A 21,988-nucleotide genomic window follows, 5' to 3' on the forward strand; every position below is an offset into this window, starting at 1 on the left:
AGTTCGTTGGGCTCTAACGACAGCCATGTATATTCATTTCCACAAGTTTTATTTTTCGGAACTTGTTTAGACACTCATTTCACTATCTCACCACGCTTGATAAACACCATCACGCGCCGTGCAACAGAAAATTTCAGCTTCTGGTAGGATCGCCAATGTGAATAACTGAGCTCCGTGAGGTATACTATCATGCCCCGGAACTTGGTAACACGTCTTACCTCTGCTGCAGCTGGAACGAGAAAGAGGCTGATTTCCTGTGTGATGTGTTAACATCAACTGTCAGGCCTAGCTCAAGGTTCGTTTGTCGGGTTGCTGTGATTTGGGGATGTACGAATTGTTGGATGACCGAATATGGTGAGACAGTTATAGCTAGAAATGTTGTCAATATGCTTTCTGGAATCCACACACTGGCCCACGTCGGCGCTCAAGGCCGATAATTTTGGACACTGTGCGACAGTGGCAAGACAAAGAGTTTCTCATCAGAAAACACGAATCGTGCGCGATAAAACAGACAACAAATGACAGCTAGTCGACACCGTGCGCGTCGGTTGAGCCTATATATGAGGCTAAAGCTGGCACCAATACCAACACATAGAATGCACATGGTGCGCACCTACACAACGATGAAAAGTTGTATTCGAACTTATTATACACTCTGTACGTCAAAGCTAACTTTTCACAAATGCTACTACCGAATCTGTAAATCGGGAAATTTATCCTGAAAAGTTCCTCCTTTTTTGCATGATCATTGTCCAGCACTCTAACCAATCGAATAATACTGTAAAATAAGAAATAACTTAGTGCTCCCGTGGCCGAGTGGTCAGCGTCCCACATTATCATGCCGGGGGTTCGGGGATTCCCGTTCGAGCCGGGCGATTTTTCGTCAAAGAAATTTCTTCCGACTTGCACTGTGCTTACGCGTATTCTAGAGCTTTCTTCTCCAGAATACATTCATGGCGTGTTGTCAGGCATAGAAATCTCAATTTAGTATTATTAATAAAAATGACGCAATTAATACTAAGTTTGGAAGGCAAAAGTTCCACTGGGAACGTTAGTGCCGTCCAAGAAGAAAAAGAAGAAGAAGAAGAAATAACTAATCATGTCTTCATTTTCCTGGAGAAATAATGGATTTCTTTAATAAATCAAGCCTTACTATTCTTGCATTTATATTTATTTATATCATTGTGATTTCTTTTGTATCACAAACTATTACCTGAATTTCTCTTGCTCGGTTCAGTTCACAAGATTATTTATGGGGATGGTTTAGTGTGGGACCATAATTCGTAGACAACCTTAATATCATAGCGTTATTTTCATTTAATAAAATTCTAACATTTCATTGTAATCAATTATTGATTATTCCTTGTTTGTTATTGAACTAATCCTTGGTATACCTTTTCAGCCTCTCCGCGTCTTTTCCCGTTCTACCCACCGCACTATAGCTACCTGTTGCCACCGTGTGGATCCAAACGCAAGGGAGGTCAGGTGCGCTTTACGCCACAGCAGACGCAAAGCCTCGAGCGGAGATTCTTGAATCACAAATACCTTTCACCCGAAGATAGACGACATTTGGCGGTACAATTGAAACTGAGCGATCGACAGGTGAGTTTCAACAATTTGACATTTTGAGCAATAATCCTAATACGTACATTTTCATAGGTTAAAACATGGTTCCAAAATCGTCGGGCAAAGTGGAGACGTGCGAACAATGTAGGTCGAACGTCAGTTTCGCCAGACAACAGAGAAACAGCCCACAGCAAAACTGCAGATCCCGCGGTAGTCACATCATCTGGTGGTACACGCCATTATCCTAAAATCACTCAAGATAAGCACATTGATTACGAATACAAAAGCTCGGGTGACTACACAGACCATGACAGTTCGAGTGAAGGCGAAGATAGTAATAGTAATATATAGGACAGCATAACAATTACCACAGAATTATCTAGATTTACGACATTAAAATATAAATAAATATAATTTTAATCGAAAAAAAGAGACCATTTATGCTTCAAAATACTTGAAATGAATGGCAAGCTCTAGGCTCCGCAAAGTCTAACCAATTCGCGAATCGAACTTTGGCCAGTAGTAATCAGTTGATAAGAGGGGCACACACATTGCAATTCATACCGCAGAAGTATTCACCTACCCGTTCATCTGTACCATCTACAAATATTACGAAGCGATTAATCATTGCTGATAGCTATTTTTCAGAACATCGTTTATTCATTATTTTGTCAATGCGATAACGTGGAATTTACCCTATTAAATAGTCATTCATTTTAGATTTGATATGTTTTGAAACCGTGCGATATCGAGTGAGCTACATGACACCCGTTCTTAATTGATCATCCAATATTGATTCAATACTGTTTTTCAGGTGACCGCATATCTCACGGCTTATTTAGGGTGTATCGCTTACTCTGATTGTGTCAAATTTGGAAGCTCGATCATCTAGATTACATATCGAGCGCGAGGTTTAACATTTACAGAAAGAAAAACACATTACACGGTGCACATTTCACAGAGGATTTATTTTGTACTTGATCCGATTTACTAGGATTTCGTCATGAATTGATTAATGTGATAAAATAACGTTACTAGACAGATGTGACCTGTTCATTGTGTCGTCTAAAGGTAGACTTCAGCGTCATATCCGTTCATGGACCATGGACATACCACGAAGGAATGCTTTTTTCAATGTTTTTCTGGATCAATTAACATTTTCAGTTATAGAGCAATTTCAAATGAAATCGACAAATGACAAAACATGAGTATTTTTGATTCGAATGGAAGTTTGTATTCCGTTTGGGTTGGAGGAAATGTGAGTTTTCCACAGCATTTGGGAATTTTTTGACTGTAGTGTAACTTATCGGCGTATCGATTTTAGTAAGAGAAATTTTTGATAAGTTATATCTCAAAAACTATGAGTCATACCGAAATAGAGTCTTAGAAAGAGTTATAGAGTATTGTCCAAACGTGAAAAAAATATACACCGAGAAAAAAAATAGTGCTCTTTTTTATTTACAAAAAAAATTGAATTTGTGATATATATAAAATCCACATTTTTTAATTTTTGTTTTAATTTTTTCATATAAAATAGAAATCATGTAGAAAATTTAAAAAATGAGCCCAAGATGGTAAAACTATTTTTGACGAACTTTGTGGAACATCGAATTTTTATGAATTTTCGAAACTTGGAATTTTTGTATGTTAACAATCATTTTTAGGCATTTCATTTTTATGAATCCTTATGTGATTTAAAACAAAAAAGCTCTTCATTAATCTCCTTCTGAATGCAGTCATTATCGAGATTTATAAAAAAAATATTTCTAATTTATTGTCTTCTTCATAGTAATTAGGCTCTTTTAGTATGTGTGTCGTGTCATACTGCCATTTTCAAGAAATTTTATGAATTTGCCTATAATTTTTAACAACTTTTTTCAAATACATCATTGTGGTAAAAATATATGTTTGAAAGTTACGTTGAAAAACATTTGAAGGCATGTGGATTTATACAAAACGTAGCGATAATGTTCTTCAACGTAACTTTTAAACATATAGTTTTACCATAATGATGTATTTGAAAGGTTGTTGAAAATTATAAGCACATTCATTAAATTTAATGAACATGGCGGTATAACACGCCAAACATATTAAAAGAGCCTATTTACTATAAAAAAGACAATAAATTAGAAATATTTTTTTAAAAATCTCGAAAATGACTGCATTTAGAAGAAGATTGATTTGATTTTTTGTTATAAATCACATCAGGATTCATAATTTGAGGCTAAAAATGCTTGTTAACATACAAAAATTCGAAGTTTCGAAAATTAATAAAAAATCGATGTTCCTCAAAGTTCGTCAAAAATAGTTTTACCATCTTGGATTGATTTTTGAAATTTTCTACATAACTTCTATTTTATATGGAAAAAATTGAAAGGAATTAAAAATATGTATTTTAGATATTGCAAATTAAAGTTTTTCTTTGTGAATAAAAAGAAGAGTATAAATTTTTTTCTCAATGTATATTTTTTCACGTTTTAACATCAATACTCTATAAATCTTTCTAAGACATTATTTCAATACAACCCAAAGTTTTTGAAATATATATTATCAAAGCTTTCTCTTACTAAAATCGATACGACCTTTTCAAAAGTTACACAAGAAATTCCCAAATGCTGTGGAAAACTCATATTTCTTCCAACTCAAACGGAATACAAACTTTCGTTCGAATCAAAAATCCAAATTTTGAAATCGGCACTTTTAGTTCGATTTCATTTGGAATTGCACTATAATAAAGTTTTCTCCCACACAAACGAAAATTATTTTTCATTGAAACTGGTAGATTAACCTTCATATGGAATGAATTTTATTGTCGATTTTTTTTTCTATAGTATTTTTTTTTTATTTTCACAATTTTAACAATTTCTTGACTAACTATAAAATTTCATCACTAAGCAGTCAATTAAAGGTAGTAATAAAGCCATGATAGAGATTTTGATGCTGTGCATACACATTCATACATTTATTTTTGGGTTTTAAATTGTTCATCTGTTTTGTAGCCAGCATACAGAAGTCAGCAATCGTTCCGCCAACCCGCCAAGTATATTCGTCAGATGCATGCCCTTTTTTTGAGAATTAATTCCATTCAAACGATTCATCAACTATCATAAGTAGGTGATACTTTTGTTTGCAGAGTAATCGAGGATCTGACAAGTGAGTAGCCAAGCTCGGCATGATAAGATCCACAAGCAGACCATGCGGAAGGCTCGCAGCTCTGCTGAAGCATGTGTGAAGCGATCTATCATTCATTTGCCGAAAAAGCGAAAGTGATATACCCCAGGAAGCGGTTCCTTTCGCTCACTTTACTAGAAATCGTCATCAATCGCTAGATAGAAAAGCTTTCGAAACCTCTAGACGTTATCAATCGTTGTGATATACCTTCAATATATGCATGAATCTTCGATTTTAAACTGTCTCGACTGTCAGCACATCATACAAATGTTGTCGGTAAATTTAGATTACATCATTGAATGATGCGCTTCATCTTCACCGACCATTACGCTACATATTCTAGTGATTCTGTATATGCCATTTGAATTTTTAAAAAGAATTCAATACGATTCATACGATTCATAAATTTAAAAAAATCAAAATCAGAGTTGTAATTGTGATACGAAAAATGAAACCAATACTTCTAGGAAGCTTTTGAAACATCGTATGAAGTATGTTTGACCAAAATTCATCAATGAGCTTGTAGACCTTCTCCTTGGTTCGTTGGCTGGGAGAAAACAGGAATACACAATCCAGGAATTGCACAACGACTTTTTCCTTTTAGTTCCACTTTCTTTCATCTAATACTGTAAACAGTATAGTATCACTAGTACCACAGTTCTTATAGAACTTCCCTTTTGTACATTTTGTACGTAATTTATTTAGTAATAGAAATGATATAAAATTTTAATCGTCTATGTTTGTTCAAGTTCGGTTTGATACTAGCTTGGCCGGCAATTTTATTGGTGTATATTAGTAGCAATGGTTCATTTCAGTCTGTTCCTGCATGCCTTTCTAAGTGTTTCCTTTTCGTTTGTGTTATCTATGTTACGACTATTATTTGTGGTAGTGTAGTGACAAGAGATACTCAATTTTGTGTACCGTTGTATGTAGAACAGTTATAATTTTTACTTATTTAATTCTAGATTTAAGTATTAATTCAATGCATGTAAGTGTTGCATATAACACGCATGGAAGTGTTGTGTTGTGCATATTCTTGTGTTTAATTTATACTAAACGGCTACATTACCGGCCCCCTTGAACTAGCTTCAATAATTACATTTCATTTGCACTGTTCATCAGTTGCTTATTTCTACAAATTCAAATAGTTGGCAGTTCCGTAGACGTCTTTGTTCGTTGATACTCATCGAAAGGCAGTGGACAGATGCGATTGACTGCACGTTTGTATACTCCGGTCGCCGTTTTCACCGTCACCACTCTAACGACTCCGTCCAAACCTGGATGTAATCCAATGATCCTCGCTAGAGGCCAACAAAGCGGTGGCAGGTTGTCCTCTCGTAGCACGGCAATACTTCCGATTTGGATGGTGTTCATTGGCAGGTTCTTCGTTGCCACTTGCAGCTGCGTGAGGTATTGCTTGCTCCATCGTTGCCAATAACGCTGGAATATTTGCTGAGTTTGCTGGTAGTGGTCAAGTCGGTTTGTGGGTTTTGAAATGAAATTGGGGTCGGGCAAAGCTTTCATGGCTGAGCCAATCAGGAAATGCGCGGGGGTTAGCGCTTCAAATTCCGTGGGGTCATCTGATAGGGGCGACAAAGGCCGTGAGTTTAAAGTAGCGGTTATCTGAACTAGCAGGGTGGTAAAGTGATCGTAACTGAGCTGTTGAAGACCGATCTCTTTCTTCAACGCAGTTTTCACGGAGCGAACGGCAGCTTCCCATAACCCTCCGAAGTTGGGAGCGCGAGGTGGGATAAACTTCCACTCAATTCCTTTCTGAGAAAGTTCGTTGCAGATGGCATTACAGCTAGTCTGGTTATTCAGCATTTCGTGTAGCTCTTTAAGTTCATTACGGGCTCCAGAGAAATTCTTGGCGTTGTCAGAATGTATCTCGACTGGCATTCCAAGGTAGCCGATGAATCGGCGCAAGATCGAAATGAAACTTTTGGTAGACAAGTTACTAGCAATCTCAAGGTGCATTGCCTTGGTTGTGAAGCAGACGAACACCGCAATATATACTTTTGTTGGAACTGCGTTTCGACGTGCTGGCTTCAAATAAAACGATCCACAGTAATCAACGCCAGTTATCAAGAAAGGTCGTCCTGGGCGTACGCGACCAGCAGGTAGCTGTCCCAAGGGTTGGTGGATAGGCGTTGGATTAGTTCGGAAACAGCGAATGCATTTTCGAAGGACGACGTTGACGACACGCTTACCATGTACGGGCCAAAACTCTTGACGTATTTCGGATAATGTTAGCTGTGGACCGCTATGAAAGTTTTGGTAATGGAAGAACTGTATAACCATATCCGTGAAAGGATGATGATCCGGTAAAACAGCGGGATGCTTGGCCGTATAACTTTCATTAGAGAAACGAAGACGTCCACCAACTCTGAGGATTCCGTAATTGTCGAGAAATGGAAATAATCTCTTGAGGTTTGATTTTCGGTCAACTCGTTGTTGTAGTTGCAAAGATTTGATCTCGTCTGGAAGTCGTTCGGCTTGTGCGATGCGGGTTAGCGCCATCTTCGCTAATCGTAGTTCATCAGGAAACAGAATAATTGAATCCTTTCTATCGTTCGGGTTTCGACAATGATGAGCAAAACGAAGACAATAAGCAACAATTCGTAGTAGAGAAGGTAATGAAGACCGTAATTGAACAGCTCATCAGGTGGTTCTTCCACTGTGACCTTGTGAACAACCTTACGAAGTTCCAACTGTTCATCAGGAATGTTGTGGTCTTCGGCTGAGTTAGGCCACACGTCTGTGTTATTTCACAACCATGGGGGTTGCGAATTCTTCCACAACTGGCTATGCAGAAAATCGTCGATAGTCATTCCACGCGATACCAAGTCAGCCGGGTTTTCTTTTCCTGCTACATGTGCCAAGAATAGGAGTAGGTGTAGGTTTGAATCATTGATACTATGTTAGCCACAAACGTTTGTAATGAGTTTGGTGGAGTTCTCAGCCAATGTAGCACAATTGTACTGTCGGACCAGAATACCGTGCGTACGTTTTCCAATGAGAGAGCCTTAGTTACCTTCGAATGCAACAGAGCTGCCTCTTTGGCGGCGCAAAGTTCAAGACGAGGTAACGTCAGTCGTTTCAGCGGAGCGACACGTGATTTGGACGATAACAATTCAATTCTAACGTTCCCGGCTTCATCTGTCGTCCGTACGTATAAACACGTACCGTAGGCTAGGGTAGAAGCATCAGCAAAACTATGAAACTGAATATCAACCCATTTGGATACGAATGCGAAACGATTAATCCTTAGTTCCGAAATTTTGTCCAATTGTGAGTGGAATGTCTTCCACTTTCTTTCAATGTCGACAGGAACAGGCAAGTCCCATCCTGAGTTGAGCAGAGCGAGCTCTTGCATCAGCATTTTTGCCACAATAATCACCGGTGAGATAAGTCCCAACGGGTCAAAAAGCTTGGCTATAGACGATAGAATGTTCCTTCTCGTCCATGCCTGCTCGCTTGCTGTGATGCAATAGTAGAACCGTAATTGGTCCGTCCCAGGTTCCCAGGTGATTCCCAGAGCTTTCACCTTTTCCTTGGGACTTATATCGAATGAAACTGATAAATTATTCCCAAGATGTTCGACCGAGATGCCAGCTAGAACTTCTGGCTTATTGGAACATTTGCGTAAGGTGAATCCGCCATTTTTCATCAGTGTATCAAGGTCCTTTTGAAGCTGAATGGCTTCATCTACGCTGGATGCTCCACCAATATAATCATCCACGTAAAAATCTCTTATTATAGCTTTAGCAGCTTCTGGGTATTTTGCTCCTTCATCCGCCGCAAGTTGATGAAGAGCGCGAATCGCTAAAAATGACGAGGGCGTCAACCCATAAGTTACCGTTGTCAACTCATAAACTCGTATAGGTTCATCCGGTGAGAACCGGAAGAAGATGCGCTGTAATCCGGTGTCATCATTGTGTACACGCACTTGCCGGTACATTTTTTCCGTGTCACCAACAAGTGCTACTTCATATTTACGAAACCGAAGGAGCAGGCTGAGGAGCACATCCTGAATTATAGGACCCTTTAAAAGGGCGTCGTTCAGGGAATAACCATTATCCGTGCTGGCCGAACCATCAAATACGACGCGCACCTTTGTCGTAGTGCTGGAATCTTTAAATACCGCATGGTGCGGTAGGTAATATACCCTTTTGGCACTCGTTGCCGCTGTCTGCTCATGGATCTCCTCTCCAGTTATCTCTCTCATGTGTCCGAGATCCAAATAATCTTGCATAAATGCATTGTACTGCAAACGCATTTCCGGATTCCGTTCCAATTGCTTTTCTAACCTGTTGAATCGTGATAGTGCCATAGTGCGAGAGTTACCCAAAAGTTGATCAAAATTGACCTGCTTCGGTAAACGTACGACGTACCGACCGTCCCTTGTGCGACTGAATGTTTTTGAAAAATGATCTTCGCTGTCTTGCTCCTCTTTTGACCAAGCCACTCGATCTTCAATGCTCTCGATTTCCCAAAACTTCTGTAGCTGGATCTCCAAATTATCCGATGCTGTCGCTAAACAGCAATTAACCATCTTACTCTGCGCTTCTGAAACCTTTCCCGTTACAATCCAACCGAATACGGAGTTTATAAGCATCGGCAAACCTGGCCCTAATGTAATCTGTTTCATCCCACCCTCGAAAAGGAACCGATAGAAGTGCTTCGCTCCAATCAAAATATCGATCCGATTACTGACATTGAAGTTCGGATCAGCCAATAGAATTCCATTTGGAATCCTCCAATGTGCCACCGGTATGTGTGCCGATGGCAGTTCTGACGTAACCTTCTAAAGAACCAGAAATTACATGCCCATTGAGAAATCCTGTACCCTAGAACTGATAGTTGTGGTCACCAAGAATCTTGCTCGTGTTTCGGAATGACCAATTCCGCTAATTGGTACGTTTATCGTGCGTTGCTTCAGACCGAGTGTCTGACAGAGTCTTTCACTCAAAATGTTTGCTTGCGAGCCGCTGTCAAGCAATGCTCGGGCCAAATATTTCCCTCCGTGTTGATCCCGTATGACCAGAACAACGGTCGACAAAAATACGCTAGAGATATTACCACCTTTGGTCCCTACGTTGTATGCTCCAACCGTACCTTGATCGTCAATTCCCTCTTCCGCATTCTCAGACTCATCCTCGTTGGTCGCTAAATTTGTTGCTATCGTATTGTCGTTTCGTTTATTCTCCGATTTGCCAAGCAGTTTAACATTGTTACCGATACTACCACTGCTCGTAGGAAATCCTGGATGGATCAGTGAATTGTGTTTCTTTCCACAGTCTCGACAACTGAATTTTGAACTGCAATCACCCACCCAGACTTTAAGCAGTTGCTACACAACCGTTTGCCGTTCACGAACTGCAATTTTTCTTTCAGTGTCATTCTACTGAACTTGCCACATCGACCCAAGTACTGCGAGTCCCCACAACAACAGCAGACTGAACCATTCTTCTCATTGTCGGTAGCGGAATGAGCTACTACTCTCTGACGTCTAACTTCCACCCTCTGCAGTGAATGACCTTTCAATTCGACGTTCGATGAAACCGCTTCCAATACCCTTGTTCGCTTCTCTAGGAAATTCACCAGAATCGTGAATGACGGATCCTTTGTTGAAGCCGCGTGATCCTCCCATAACTGGAGCGTCTTCTTGTCCAATTTGGAACACATCCAGTGCCCTATCATTGCACCCCAATGTTCCGTCTTCTCTCCTAGTTGTTTCAGGATCTTTAGCCGCTGTTCGAATTCATCGACCAATGTATGAATTGCCGATGACGACCCCCTCTCTACCTTTGGGTACTCCATTAGCGCTTGAAGATGCCTTTTCTTCAGCAGATACTCATTAGAGTACCGCTTTGTAATCGTATCCCATGCGATGGGATAGTTATCGTTGGTAAGTGCGAGTGACTCGATGAGTTTAGCTGCTTCCCCCTTCAACGCTGACTTGAGATAATGGAACTTTTGAACGTCACTGAGCTCCCCTGACTCATGGATCAGCGACACGTATGTCGATTTGAACGACAACTACCCTTTGTAGTCGCCGTTGAATTCCGGCAATGATATCTGCGGCAGTCGTACTCCAGTATGTGCTCCTACAGTGTGACCATTCCTCCCGATAGTACTGTTTAAATCTGGAACCTCTGTTTCCCTCGGTAATTTTTCCTACAAGGCAGCCCGTAGCCCGTAGTACAGCTTCTCGAATTCGAAATAAGCTTTATTGCAATCCTCCTCATAAGCACCCCTTTCATCCAGCTCAGCGATATCCTCTTGCACCTCCTCGAATTCTTCGAATTTTGCCTCGATTTTGTCCAACCTCGATTGGACTTCCCCCGTATGCGTATTTGGATCAAAATCCTCTAGAAATTGAGCATGTCGCTTTAAAGAAGCGATAATCCGCTCCCGCTTTTTGACCCTTTCTTTTATTTTTTTCTCAGTCATTACCACAACCACTACCAGAACAGCAAATCGAAATATGAACGATGACGATCAAAAAATAGAAAGAAAACCAACCAAGAAGCACTGCAAGTTACCACGTAAATCGTTGGACAGGTACTCACCTGAGCCCTGTCTCAACAAGGCCTTGAATTCAAATAAATGCAGCAGTAGTGTGCAGTAGTTAAACGTGAAATAATCGTCGTCGCAATCCAAGAAAATATATTGTTTCCGAATAAATGCCGAAAAGTGCAACCAGCAGTGCAGACTGTGTTGCAGCACAGCAGTCCTCCAATGTAAAAATTTACGTATCCTTCCGTTGTTGTAGAGCGCGAGATGAATGTCGTCACGCTTTTCCCGCCGTTGATCAAATCCAACCCCAAGTTGTTTCCAGTAAATGCTGTAGATGCAATTGTCCTCCCAGTCCGAATCGTACCGCCACGTAGTGTCAGCAGGAATTGCTGCTGACCGAATTAGTTCTGGATGCGAAGATCCTCCGATAGTAGCCAACGATGTACCGAAAAAATGTTCAATGAAGATACCATATAGCACCATTCAAAGTTTGTGATTAATTGGACAGGCACTCACCTGAGGCCAGTCCACAATAGGCCTTGAATATCCAGGAATGAAATCTTTATGTAACTCCAATTATCGGCTTCGAAATATGCAGTCCTTCCAGCGATTTGTAGAATACAGCTTTTAATGCGATGTATGTATACCACCAGTCGATTAATGTTTCATGAACCTCTCCAAGGGAACGACTTATCGAGTGTTGCAATATGGAGTCGTGCGACGTCACAAGCAGCAATCGTTTCAAGTTTATATGCAACAAAAAAACTCAAAAGCACCAGAAAGTTTGCACGAACAAATTGGAAAGCCACTCACCTGTGGCCTGAGAAATATAGGCCTTGTATTATTTTTTCCAACTGCTATCACGATTACTATCCGTTGTTGCGCGACTATTCCCGTGTGACAGAAGGGCGAATAGCGTATGATGATGGTATAAGCTTTCCGTCGTTGCAGGAGAGAGTGAAGTCCTCAGTCGATGAGCCATACAACAGCAAATCCGTTGCTCCGTTGGCCTACAGCCTCTATTATTCCTCCGAACAATGTCCCACCGATTTCAATGACCTTCTCCAGCCGCTGATCCTGGTCACGGCACCACAAAATGTAGACCTTCTCCTTGGTTCGTTGGCTGGGAGAAAACAGGAATACACAATCCAGGAATTGCACAACGACTTTTTCCTTTTAGTTCCACTTTCTTTCATCTAATACTGTAAACAGTATAGTATCACTAGTACCACAGTTCTTATAGAACTTCCCTTTTGTACATTTTGTACGTACTTTATTTAGTAATAGAAATGATATAAAATTTTAAAATTTTAATAAAAAGTATAATACCCGAAAAATCTAGTCAAATGATGAAATCTAGGAAATAGGAATTTGAGCTTAAAAAAAACACAAAAAAATACCAAACAATTTTTTTAAAAAAATTTCGCTGAAAAAAAAATATTTAAAAAACTAAAATTCATTTTTTTTCGGGAGGCGGCGTCCTCATTGCTATTAATTCATCAATAAATTCAGAACATATTCCAACAACAGAATTCGACGAGTTTGAGCAATTGTGAATAAAAGCACTTATTGCGTGAAAGATTCATATATTTGCATCTGTTAACCACCCTCCTGTTCATGCTCAAATTAGTTGTTATGAGAAATTCTTTGAAGTTACTGAACATATTTTATCTTCCTTTGCACCAGAATCAGAAATCCACATGTAAGCATATTTCAATCTACGAAATGCTGATTTGATTACCGATTTTGATAATGAATTTATCACGCTTCCAGTTATTGGTGATAAAAAAGCTCCGCAAATTATTTATTTAAATTATTTATTATCAAATAAACAACGTTATTAATCGACAAAAATGCTTCTTTTCATTAATTCCACTACGGAAAAATGAAACTTTCCACACAGCTATCGAATACTCCATATTTATAGATAACATCCAAAAACCATTTGATTATGAATTTGAGGAAAGTCGCTAATTACACTAAAACAAACTACAGATGCATTAGGTGTAAACTTAATCATATCAATTGACAGGGTTCATTTAGAAGTGTGAAAAACATTAAAGTAGCAGTGACGATTTTCTTCTCGATAATCAAAGAAATTATAGAAAAGGATACAACAAGAAGAAAAAGAAGAAACATAAACATAAAATATCCGATTTGATTTAATCAAAACATAAAGAATCTAAAAAAACAGAAGGCACATAAAATTTATAAGAAATACAAATCTAACGTAAATCTAAAAAAAATATCTGAACATTTGCGAACAGGTCAATTAACTGAAGTCTGAATTCTAACCCTAAAAGTTTTTTCAATTACAAAAAAAAACAAAATTTGAAAAAACAATGGTGGTCCATCACGCATGCATGACAAAATCGTGGAAAATGATCCAGTAAAACTTAACAAACCCAAATTTACGGTGAAAGGGCCTGGCCGGGTAAGGGAGTAAAAAGTGTCCCCAAACCAAATCACTAGCTGTATGGCAAATATTGCAAAGGATATTAAATAAGAAATTTTGGCGGTTTATTTGAACCCCTATGTGGTTTGACGTAGGATCTATAGTGAAAAACGTACTTTTTCGTTTATTTCACGCCATCCTCAAAAAATCCGAGATAAAAATTTGAAAAAAATACTAAATATGCATCTTACTACGGTGTATCAAGAAAAATTATCAAAAAAAAAATTTCATCAAAAATTGTAGTACCAAAAAAAATATTGAAATTTAGATTTTTTTTTTGGGATTTAGAGATTCAGTACTACTCTAATTCATATTTAAATGTGTTTCTACGGCTTTTCTAGATTGATAAATATCTTCAAACTGGTTTTTTTTTTCAAATATCTAATAATAAAAATAAAATTAAAAAAATGCACAGTACAAATAAATGTTATAGATTTTCTGGCATTTCGAAATTTTAAATTATTTATTATCAAATAAACAACGTTATTAATCGACAAAAATGCTTCTTTTCATTAATTCCACTACGGAAAAATGAAACTTTCCACACAGCTATCGAATACTCCATATTTATAGATAACATCCAAAAACCATTTGATTATGAATTTGAGGAAAGTCGCTAATTACACTAAAACAAACTACAGATGCATTAGGTGTAAACTTAATCATATCAATTGACAGGGTTCATTTAGAAGTGTGAAAAACATTAAAGTAGCAGTGACGATTTTCTTCTCGATAATCAAAGAAATTATAGAAAAGGATACAACAAGAAGAAAAAGAAGAAACATAAACATAAAATATCCGATTTGATTTAATCAAAACATAAAGAATCTAAAAAAACAGAAGGCACATAAAATTTATAAGAAATACAAATCTAACGTAAATCTAAAAAAATCTAATTTGAACCCCTTTGTGGTTTGACGTAGGATCTATAGTGAAAAACGTACTTTTTCGTTTATTTCACGCCATCCTCAAAAAATCCGAGATAAAAATTTGAAAAAAATACTAAATATGCATCTTACTACGGTGTATCAAGAAAAATTATTAAAAAAAAAAATTTCATCAAAAATTGTAGTACCAAAAAAAATATTGAAATTTAGATTTTTTTTTTTGGGATTTAGAGATTCAGTACTACTCTAATTCATATTTAAATGTGTTTCTACGGCTTTTCTAGATTGATAAATATCTTCAAACTGTTTTTTTTCAAATATCTAATAATAAAAATAAAATTAAAAAAATGCACAGTACAAAAAAATGTTATAGATTTTCTGGCATTTCGAAATTTTGAAAAAAAATAACTTTGAGACCCACTCCTGCTCAATTTTTTATTTAAATGCGTTCGTATGTGTCTTTTTTCTACATGTGGCGTAATTTTTCCAGAATTTTTAATAGCATTGTGTGACACAAAAATAATTTTCTTCATCGTCTGCATTATTATTTTTATTTTTTTGAAATCGATTATTTTATTGTATTCGTGGTTTTCAATTGAAAGATTAAAATAAAAAAAACAAATCGGATTTGTGGTCTCAAAGTTATATATTTTTTCAAAATTTAGAAATGCCAGAAAATCTATAAATTTTTTTTGTACTGTGTATACTTTTTTTTTATTATTTTATTTTTATTATTAGATATTTGAAAAAAAAAACAGCTTGAAGATATTTATCAATCTAGAAAAGCCGTAAGAGCACATTTAAATATGAATTAGAGTAGTACTGAATCTCTAAATCCAAAAAAAAAAATTTTTCTAAATTTAAATATTTTTGATAATTTTTCTTGATACACCGTGGTAAGATGCACATTCAGTATTTTTTTCAAATTTTTATCTCGGATCTATTGAGGATAGCGTGAAATAAACGAAAAAGTACGTTTTTCACTATAGATCCCACGTCAAACCACATAGGGGTTCAAATAAACCGCCAAAATTTCTTATTTAATATCCTTTACAATATTTTCCATACAGCTAGTGATTTGGTTTGGGGGCTCTTTTTACTCCCTCACCTAACCACTCTTTGGAAATATAAAAAAAATATTTGTTGATACCGCGCAAAAAATCTGAAATCTGAAAAAAATCTGAAAAAAATCACACATATCTAGAAAAGCCGTAGAAACACATTAAAATATGAATTAGAGTAGTACTGAATCTCTAAATCCCAAAAAAAAAGTTTCCAAAATTTAAATATTTTTTTTAGTACTACAATTTTTGATGAAATTTTTTTTTGATAATTTTTTTGATACACCGTAGTAAGATGCACATTCAGTATTTTTTTCAAATTTTTATCTTGGATCTTTTGAGGATGGCGTGAAATAATCGAAAAAGTACGTTTTTCACTATAGATCCTATGTCAAACCACATAGGGGTTCGAATAAACCACCAATATTTCTTATTTAATATCCTTTACAATATTTGCCATACAGCTAGTGATTTGGTTTGGGGGCACTTTTTACTCCCTTACCCGGCCAGGCCCTTTTTGACGCATTAAATAAGCTTCACGTCTCGAAAGGGCTAGGTCCTGACGGAATTCAACCGGTATTTATAGAAAAATTTAACTGAATTAACTCATCCACTTTTATGGCTTTTCAATGGAATCGGAAAGATTCCCAAAAATATGGAAAAACTCCTTTCTTGTACCAATCTTCAAATCCGGTAATAGATCCGATGTAAGAAATTATCGTGAAGTAGCAATTATTTCTTGCATTCCAGAACGCTTTGAGGCCATAGTAAACCAAAAACTTTTTCAACAACTAAAAACACGATTTACGAACAAGCGACACGGGTTTTTCAAAGAACGCTCAACAACAACAAATTTGCTGGAATTTGTCACATTCATATTCAGTGCAATGGATAATGGTGATCAAGTTGAAGCTCTGTTGATCAAGTTGAAGCACAATTCCGAGAGCTTGATTGGGATGTTTTAATGCAACCACCATATAGTTCGCACCAGGCACAAAGCGATTATTACGTTTTTCTCGCATTTAAAAATTTCCAGAGTGATAAGAAAATAGGATCATAAGAAGATTGTAAAAATCTATTGCTAGTGTTTTTCGCCAATAAGGACCAAGACTTCTATGATAGACACATTATGAAGCTACATATAGAATGGCATAAAACTTTACAACAAAACAACCCAAATCGGACAATCCGAAGCATATTAAAAATAATTTAGAATTCCACCCAAAAATAATGGATAACTTTTTTCCCCAACCTAATGTTTATTTATATCAAATAGTGAGATTTAATGGAAAAATTTTCGAACCAATATTTGTTACATCTGGAGTTCCTCCAGTCGCTCATTTGGGACCGCTTTTGTTCATTTTATTTGTTAATGATGTTTGCGTTTTCCTTAAAAGTGTTAAGGGTGATATGAAGATGTATATGGAAATGGCGAATGAATAAGACTTTCAATCATTCAAAAATGAAGTTCATATCAATTATACTCGGTACACTAAGGTACACTTATTACAGCTCAACGTTAGAAAATACACTTTGATGTCTTTTACAAGAAGAAGAACACTATTGGTGTTAAGCTGGCAAATAAACCCATAAATAGATGGCAACGAGTAAGAGACATAGGTTTTAGGTCTTAGGGTTTAGATTCGAAACTAACCTTCGTTGATTAAAGTATTAGGTGTACCGGTAAGTTTCGGTTTTACAACAGATGGCGTAACTTGATTATTATTCCAGTTAATCAAATTTCCAGACATTCGTTGGAAAGCTACTGTTATTGCGCGTCTTTTTCAGTACATGTCAAAAAGCGTGAAGAACATAGTTTTTTGCCACTTCGAATATGTCGAATTTCGTACCAACGAGAGTGTTTTTGCAGGGAAGCTTATGGTGACCATGCTCCAACTGAGCGAACGTGTCAAACATGGTTTGCACGGTTTAAAAGTGGTAATTTTGACTTGGAAAATGAAGAACGTTCCGGACCGCCAAAAAAGTTTGAAGATGAAGAATTGGACGCTTTACTCGATCAAGATCCGTCACAAAAGCAACAAGAACTTGCATATACACTTGGAGTAGCTCAGCAAACCATATCCGATCTTTCATAAGCAATGGGAATGATCCAGAAGATGCCGTATGAATTGAAGCCACGAGACGCCCAACGCCGTTTTTTCACGTGCGAGCAACTGCTCCAACGGCATAAAAGAAAGGGTTTTTTTTTGCATCGAATCGTTATTGGCGATGAAAAGTGGGTCAATTACGACAATCCTAAACGTCGTATGGTTACCCCGGCCATGCATCAACATCGACGGCCGCGCGGAATATTCACAGCCAGAAGGTTATGCTGTCTATTTGGTGGGACCAGCTGGGTGTGGTGAGCTATTAAAACCGAATGAAACCATTACCGGGGACTTCTACCGACGACAATTGATGTGTTTGAGCCGTGCACTGAAGGAAAAACGGCCACAATACGAGCAAAGACACGATAAAGTTATTTCGCAGCACAACAATGCTCGGCCGCATGTCGCGATACCGATCAAAACATGCTTGATAACGCTGAAATGAGTGGTCCTATCCCATCCGCCGTATTCTCCAGACGTTGCTCCGTTCGATTACTACCTTTTTCGATCGATGCAACATGGCCTGGTTGACCAGCGCTTCTCCAATTTTGATGAAGTCAAAAATTGGATCGATTCGTGGTTAGCCGACAAACCGGTCGATTATTTCCGCAAAGGGATCCGTGAATTGCCAGAAAGATGGGAAAAAGTTGTGACTAGCGATGGACAATACTTTGAATATTAAATTTGTAACCATTCTATCAATTATGCGAAAATTGACTGTATCGCCCTCATTGACTTCTTGAGCAGCATTGATTGGAACAGCACTTTGGCGTCAGATGATGTTGACGAAATGGCGTCTAGATTCTGCAGTATTGTACGTGATTGGATTGTTGAGAACACGCCTAGACGAATACCGTCTGTAACGCCAGCCTGGAGTACGCCACTTCTAAAAATATTAAGACGTGCTAAGAATGCATGCCAACGCAAGCTGCGTCAACACTGTACTAATGAATCGAAGCAAAACTTCCATCGTGCCAGCAACGCATATCGTCAGTTGAATGCTGGTCTCTATCGGTCATACGTGCTGCGTGTCCAAACTAACCTAAAGCGTAACCCCAAAAGTTTTTGGAATTTCGTCAACTCCAAAAGAAAATCGACCAGCATCCCTTCAACGGTTTTTCTTGGTGAGAGTGAATCGACTACCGTACCTGACGCATGTGAATTGTTTTCTAAACACTTTGCATCTGTTTTCGCCTCCAATGTGGCTACTGCTTCTGAAGTTGACGCTGCTGCAGCACACGTTCCTCAGGATTTGATTGATCTGCGCACCTTTGTTGTCAGTCCGCTGATGGTCGAAAAAGCAATTAACAATTTAAAATGTTCCACTTCTCCTGGCCCTGATGGAATTCCGGCGCTAGTGTTTCGCCGTTGTGCGGCTAGTTTTGCAGTACCGCTATCGCGAATATTTACCGCTTCGCTGGAAAACGGTGCCTTTCCAGTGATCTGGAAACACTCATTCATGTTTCCCGTATACAAGAAAGGAGACAACCGCAATGTAACTAACTATCGTGGAATAACTAGCCTATCTGCAGCTTCGAAATTTTTTGAGATGATCGTAAAGGATGCGGTATTCTTCCACGTTAAACATTATATATCGCCAGCACAGCACGGTTTTATGCCCGGGCGCTCTGTGACAACAAACTTGTTGGAATTTACCTCTACGTGCATCAATCAGTTGGAGAACAAGGTTCAGGTTGATGCAGTGTATACTGACATAAAAGCCGCGTTTGATTGTATCGACCATCAGATTCTACTTGGAAAAATGCGCCGCCTGGGTGCTTCAGACCGTTTTGTTTCGTGGTTGTCGTCGTATCTTTCCGGGAGATCACTTCGAGTGAAGCTTGGAAGCCATCTTTCAATACCGTTCACCGCCGCTTCCGGAGTTCCTCAAGGCAGTAACTTGGGACCTCTATTGTTTGCCATTTTTTACAATGACGTCACCACATTTTTGAAACCAGGTTGTGTTCTCATCTACGCAGATGACTTGAAAATTTTTCTCACCGTTAAATGCATTGAGGATTGCCGTCAGTTACAAAGCTTGCTCAACAGCTTCTGGGTGTGGTGTCAATTGAACAAAATGACAGTAAGCATTGCCAAATGTGTTATCATGACATTTCATCGCAAGAAGGAACCAATATCCTTTAACTACTCTCTGGAAAACCATGTGCTGGCCCGTGTCAATCAGGTGAACGACCTCGGTGTGATACTGGATCCGAAGCTTACTTTCAGCATACATCGCTCGACGTTAGCTTCCAAGGCCTACCGTCAACTTGGATTCATCTTGAGGATCTCCCGAGAATCCACGGATCCTTATTGTTTGAAGGCGCTATATTGTTCATTAGTGCGCCCTATTTTGGAAAATGCTTCTGTAGTGTGGATGCCCTATCAACTATCGTGGATCCTACGTATTGAACGAGTACAGAAAATGTTTATTCGTCGTGCTCTCAGCTCCCTGCCATGGCGCTGTCCTCAGAATCTTCCGCCTTATCCTGACAGATGTCTATTGCTAGGGTTGGATACTCTTGAGCGAAGACGGAAACATCAACAATGTACGCTCGTCGCCAAGATACTCAACGATGAAATTGACTCACCCGTGCTGCTTTCCCGCATCAATATGCGTGCGCCATCCAGAGTTCTTCGCTCAACAAGCCTTTTACAGCCCGCGACACACCGTTCTAGTTTTGGTCATAATGAACCCGTAACGGGAATTTTTTTTTTATCTGTTTTATAGTGACTTTCAACTCATTTGGCTGGTTCGTCACTTTTTACTTCCAATTTTTGGAAGAATGTCGGGAATGAGAATTGAACTCGTGACCTTTAGCGTGAGAGGCATGGATGTTACCACTACGCCAGATCGCCTCCACAGCCGGTAACGGGAATGATTCGTACTTTCTCGATAGTAGAAGATCTGTTCGAGTTTGGAGAGTCATCTACCAGATTTCGTCAAAGGATTGGACGCATTCATGTTTTTTAATGTTTTGTTTTGTTTTTAATGTTTGTATTTTAAAATTTGTTTTTTATGTTTATATTCATTAAGACATTTGTCAGATGAACAAAGAAATAAATAATAATAATAATAATAATAATAATAATAATTTTTGCAGAATAAAGCATTAATTTTACAAAAAAAAAACGAAGAAACTTACCGGTACTCCTATTATTATCATCCATATAGCAAAAAATATGTTGAGCTTATTCAAGCGCTTCAGCTATCATTTCCAGGGTTCATACACAATAAAAACACTGTACGTTACATACGTCAGATCAATTCTCGAATATTGTAGCATTGTATGGTCCCCCTACATAACTTCACACGAAGACAGAATTGAATCTGTACAAAAAACAAAATAATTATTTGCATTTGCTTCGTAAACTAGGCTGGTCTTCATATCAAATCCCTTAATATGAAGCACGTTGCATGCTAATCAATACGAAAAGCTTAAAAGATCGTCGGAACTCTGCCATGATACTATTTATTATTGACATCATATCACAACGAGTGGACTCAGAAGAAATATTAAGAAACCCAAATTTTGACGCACCCATAGGCATCTAAGAAACTTTAACATTTTTTACATAGATTGCTGATGAACAAATTCAAGGTCAATGCTTAAAGACTATCCGAATAGAATGAGACACAGTTAAGGTTACCATCAATATTGTTTCTGAGCAACGTGTATAGTACATGCTGATTTGAGGAAATAAATAAATAAATAATTTTCTTTCAGTATTTAACTTTTGAAATTCCTCTTTTAAATTAAACTTTTTTTTTAATTGTTGTCCAGTCAGCTTTCTTTAGCTTTAAGTAAGTAGTATTAAGTAGTATTAAGAATTTATTGGTCTACAAATAGATTGACGACATTAAATGAATAAATAAATAAATAAATAAATAATACCTTACATGTTCCAACATACATACATCATACATCTGAAAATGGGCACCTTTACATAGAATTTTTTTTCTAACAACAACTTTTTCATGTTTTTTTTTGAAAAATTACTATTGATGTTTAATTCGTAACATTTTTATGTATGAAGTATCGCGATTCTGATTTTTTTTTCTGTTAAGAGACATGTCAAGAACATGTCAAAAGCGAGAACTTGCACACAAAAATGTGTATTGGAGATAGAAATTGCGTTGTGTAAGGGGGTGGAGGGGGTTCAAAATCCGGATTTTCACCACGCTTTGTGCACCACGCCTAAAATGCTCAATTATTT

The 21,988-nt window shown here is 37.8% G+C and overlaps 3 protein-coding genes and 1 long non-coding RNA gene across 5 annotated transcripts in view; 1 reads left to right on the forward strand and 3 right to left on the reverse strand.

Annotated features, from left to right (window-relative positions):
- The window catches only part of LOC129762919 (hematopoietically-expressed homeobox protein hhex), a 32,152-nt gene extending 30,201 nt beyond the window's left edge, over positions 1-1,951 (forward strand). Inside the window, exons 2-3 of the mRNA XM_055761535.1 lie at positions 1,403-1,602; positions 1,660-1,951. Of these exons, the coding sequence (XP_055617510.1) occupies positions 1,403-1,602; positions 1,660-1,917 (458 nt within the window). The 3' untranslated portion in view covers positions 1,918-1,951. The remainder of the gene's footprint in view (positions 1-1,402; positions 1,603-1,659) is intronic.
- LOC129762920 (uncharacterized) lies at positions 1,163-2,077 on the reverse strand. Of its 2 annotated transcripts, XR_008740750.1 has the most exons (4): positions 2,021-2,077; positions 1,873-1,945; positions 1,650-1,810; positions 1,163-1,587 (listed from the first exon to the last, which is right to left on the reverse strand). It is a non-coding gene; the product is annotated as an uncharacterized LOC129762920 (long non-coding RNA). The 2 variants fall into 2 exon arrangements; XR_008740749.1 differs by having other exon boundaries at positions 1,873-2,049.
- A 3,800-nt stretch (positions 2,078-5,877) lies between these two features.
- On the reverse strand, positions 5,878-7,257 carry LOC129761165 (uncharacterized). The gene has a single exon (XM_055758878.1). It carries the CDS (start codon positions 7,255-7,257, stop codon positions 5,878-5,880), a length of 1,380 nt encoding a protein of 459 aa, XP_055614853.1.
- Positions 7,258-7,606: 349 nt separating this feature from the next.
- LOC129761166 (uncharacterized) lies at positions 7,607-10,560 on the reverse strand. Its single transcript, XM_055758879.1, has 3 exons — positions 10,073-10,560; positions 9,587-9,986; positions 7,607-9,544 (listed from the first exon to the last, which is right to left on the reverse strand). The coding sequence occupies exons 1-3, from the start codon at positions 10,558-10,560 to the stop codon at positions 7,607-7,609; spliced, it is 2,826 nt and encodes a 941-aa protein (XP_055614854.1).
- Positions 10,561-21,988: the final 11,428 nt, after the last annotated feature.

The sequence above is a fragment of the Toxorhynchites rutilus genome, chromosome 1, assembly GCF_029784135.1.
Source record: "Toxorhynchites rutilus septentrionalis strain SRP chromosome 1, ASM2978413v1, whole genome shotgun sequence".
NCBI classification, from domain to species: Eukaryota; Metazoa; Arthropoda; class Insecta; order Diptera; family Culicidae; genus Toxorhynchites; species Toxorhynchites rutilus.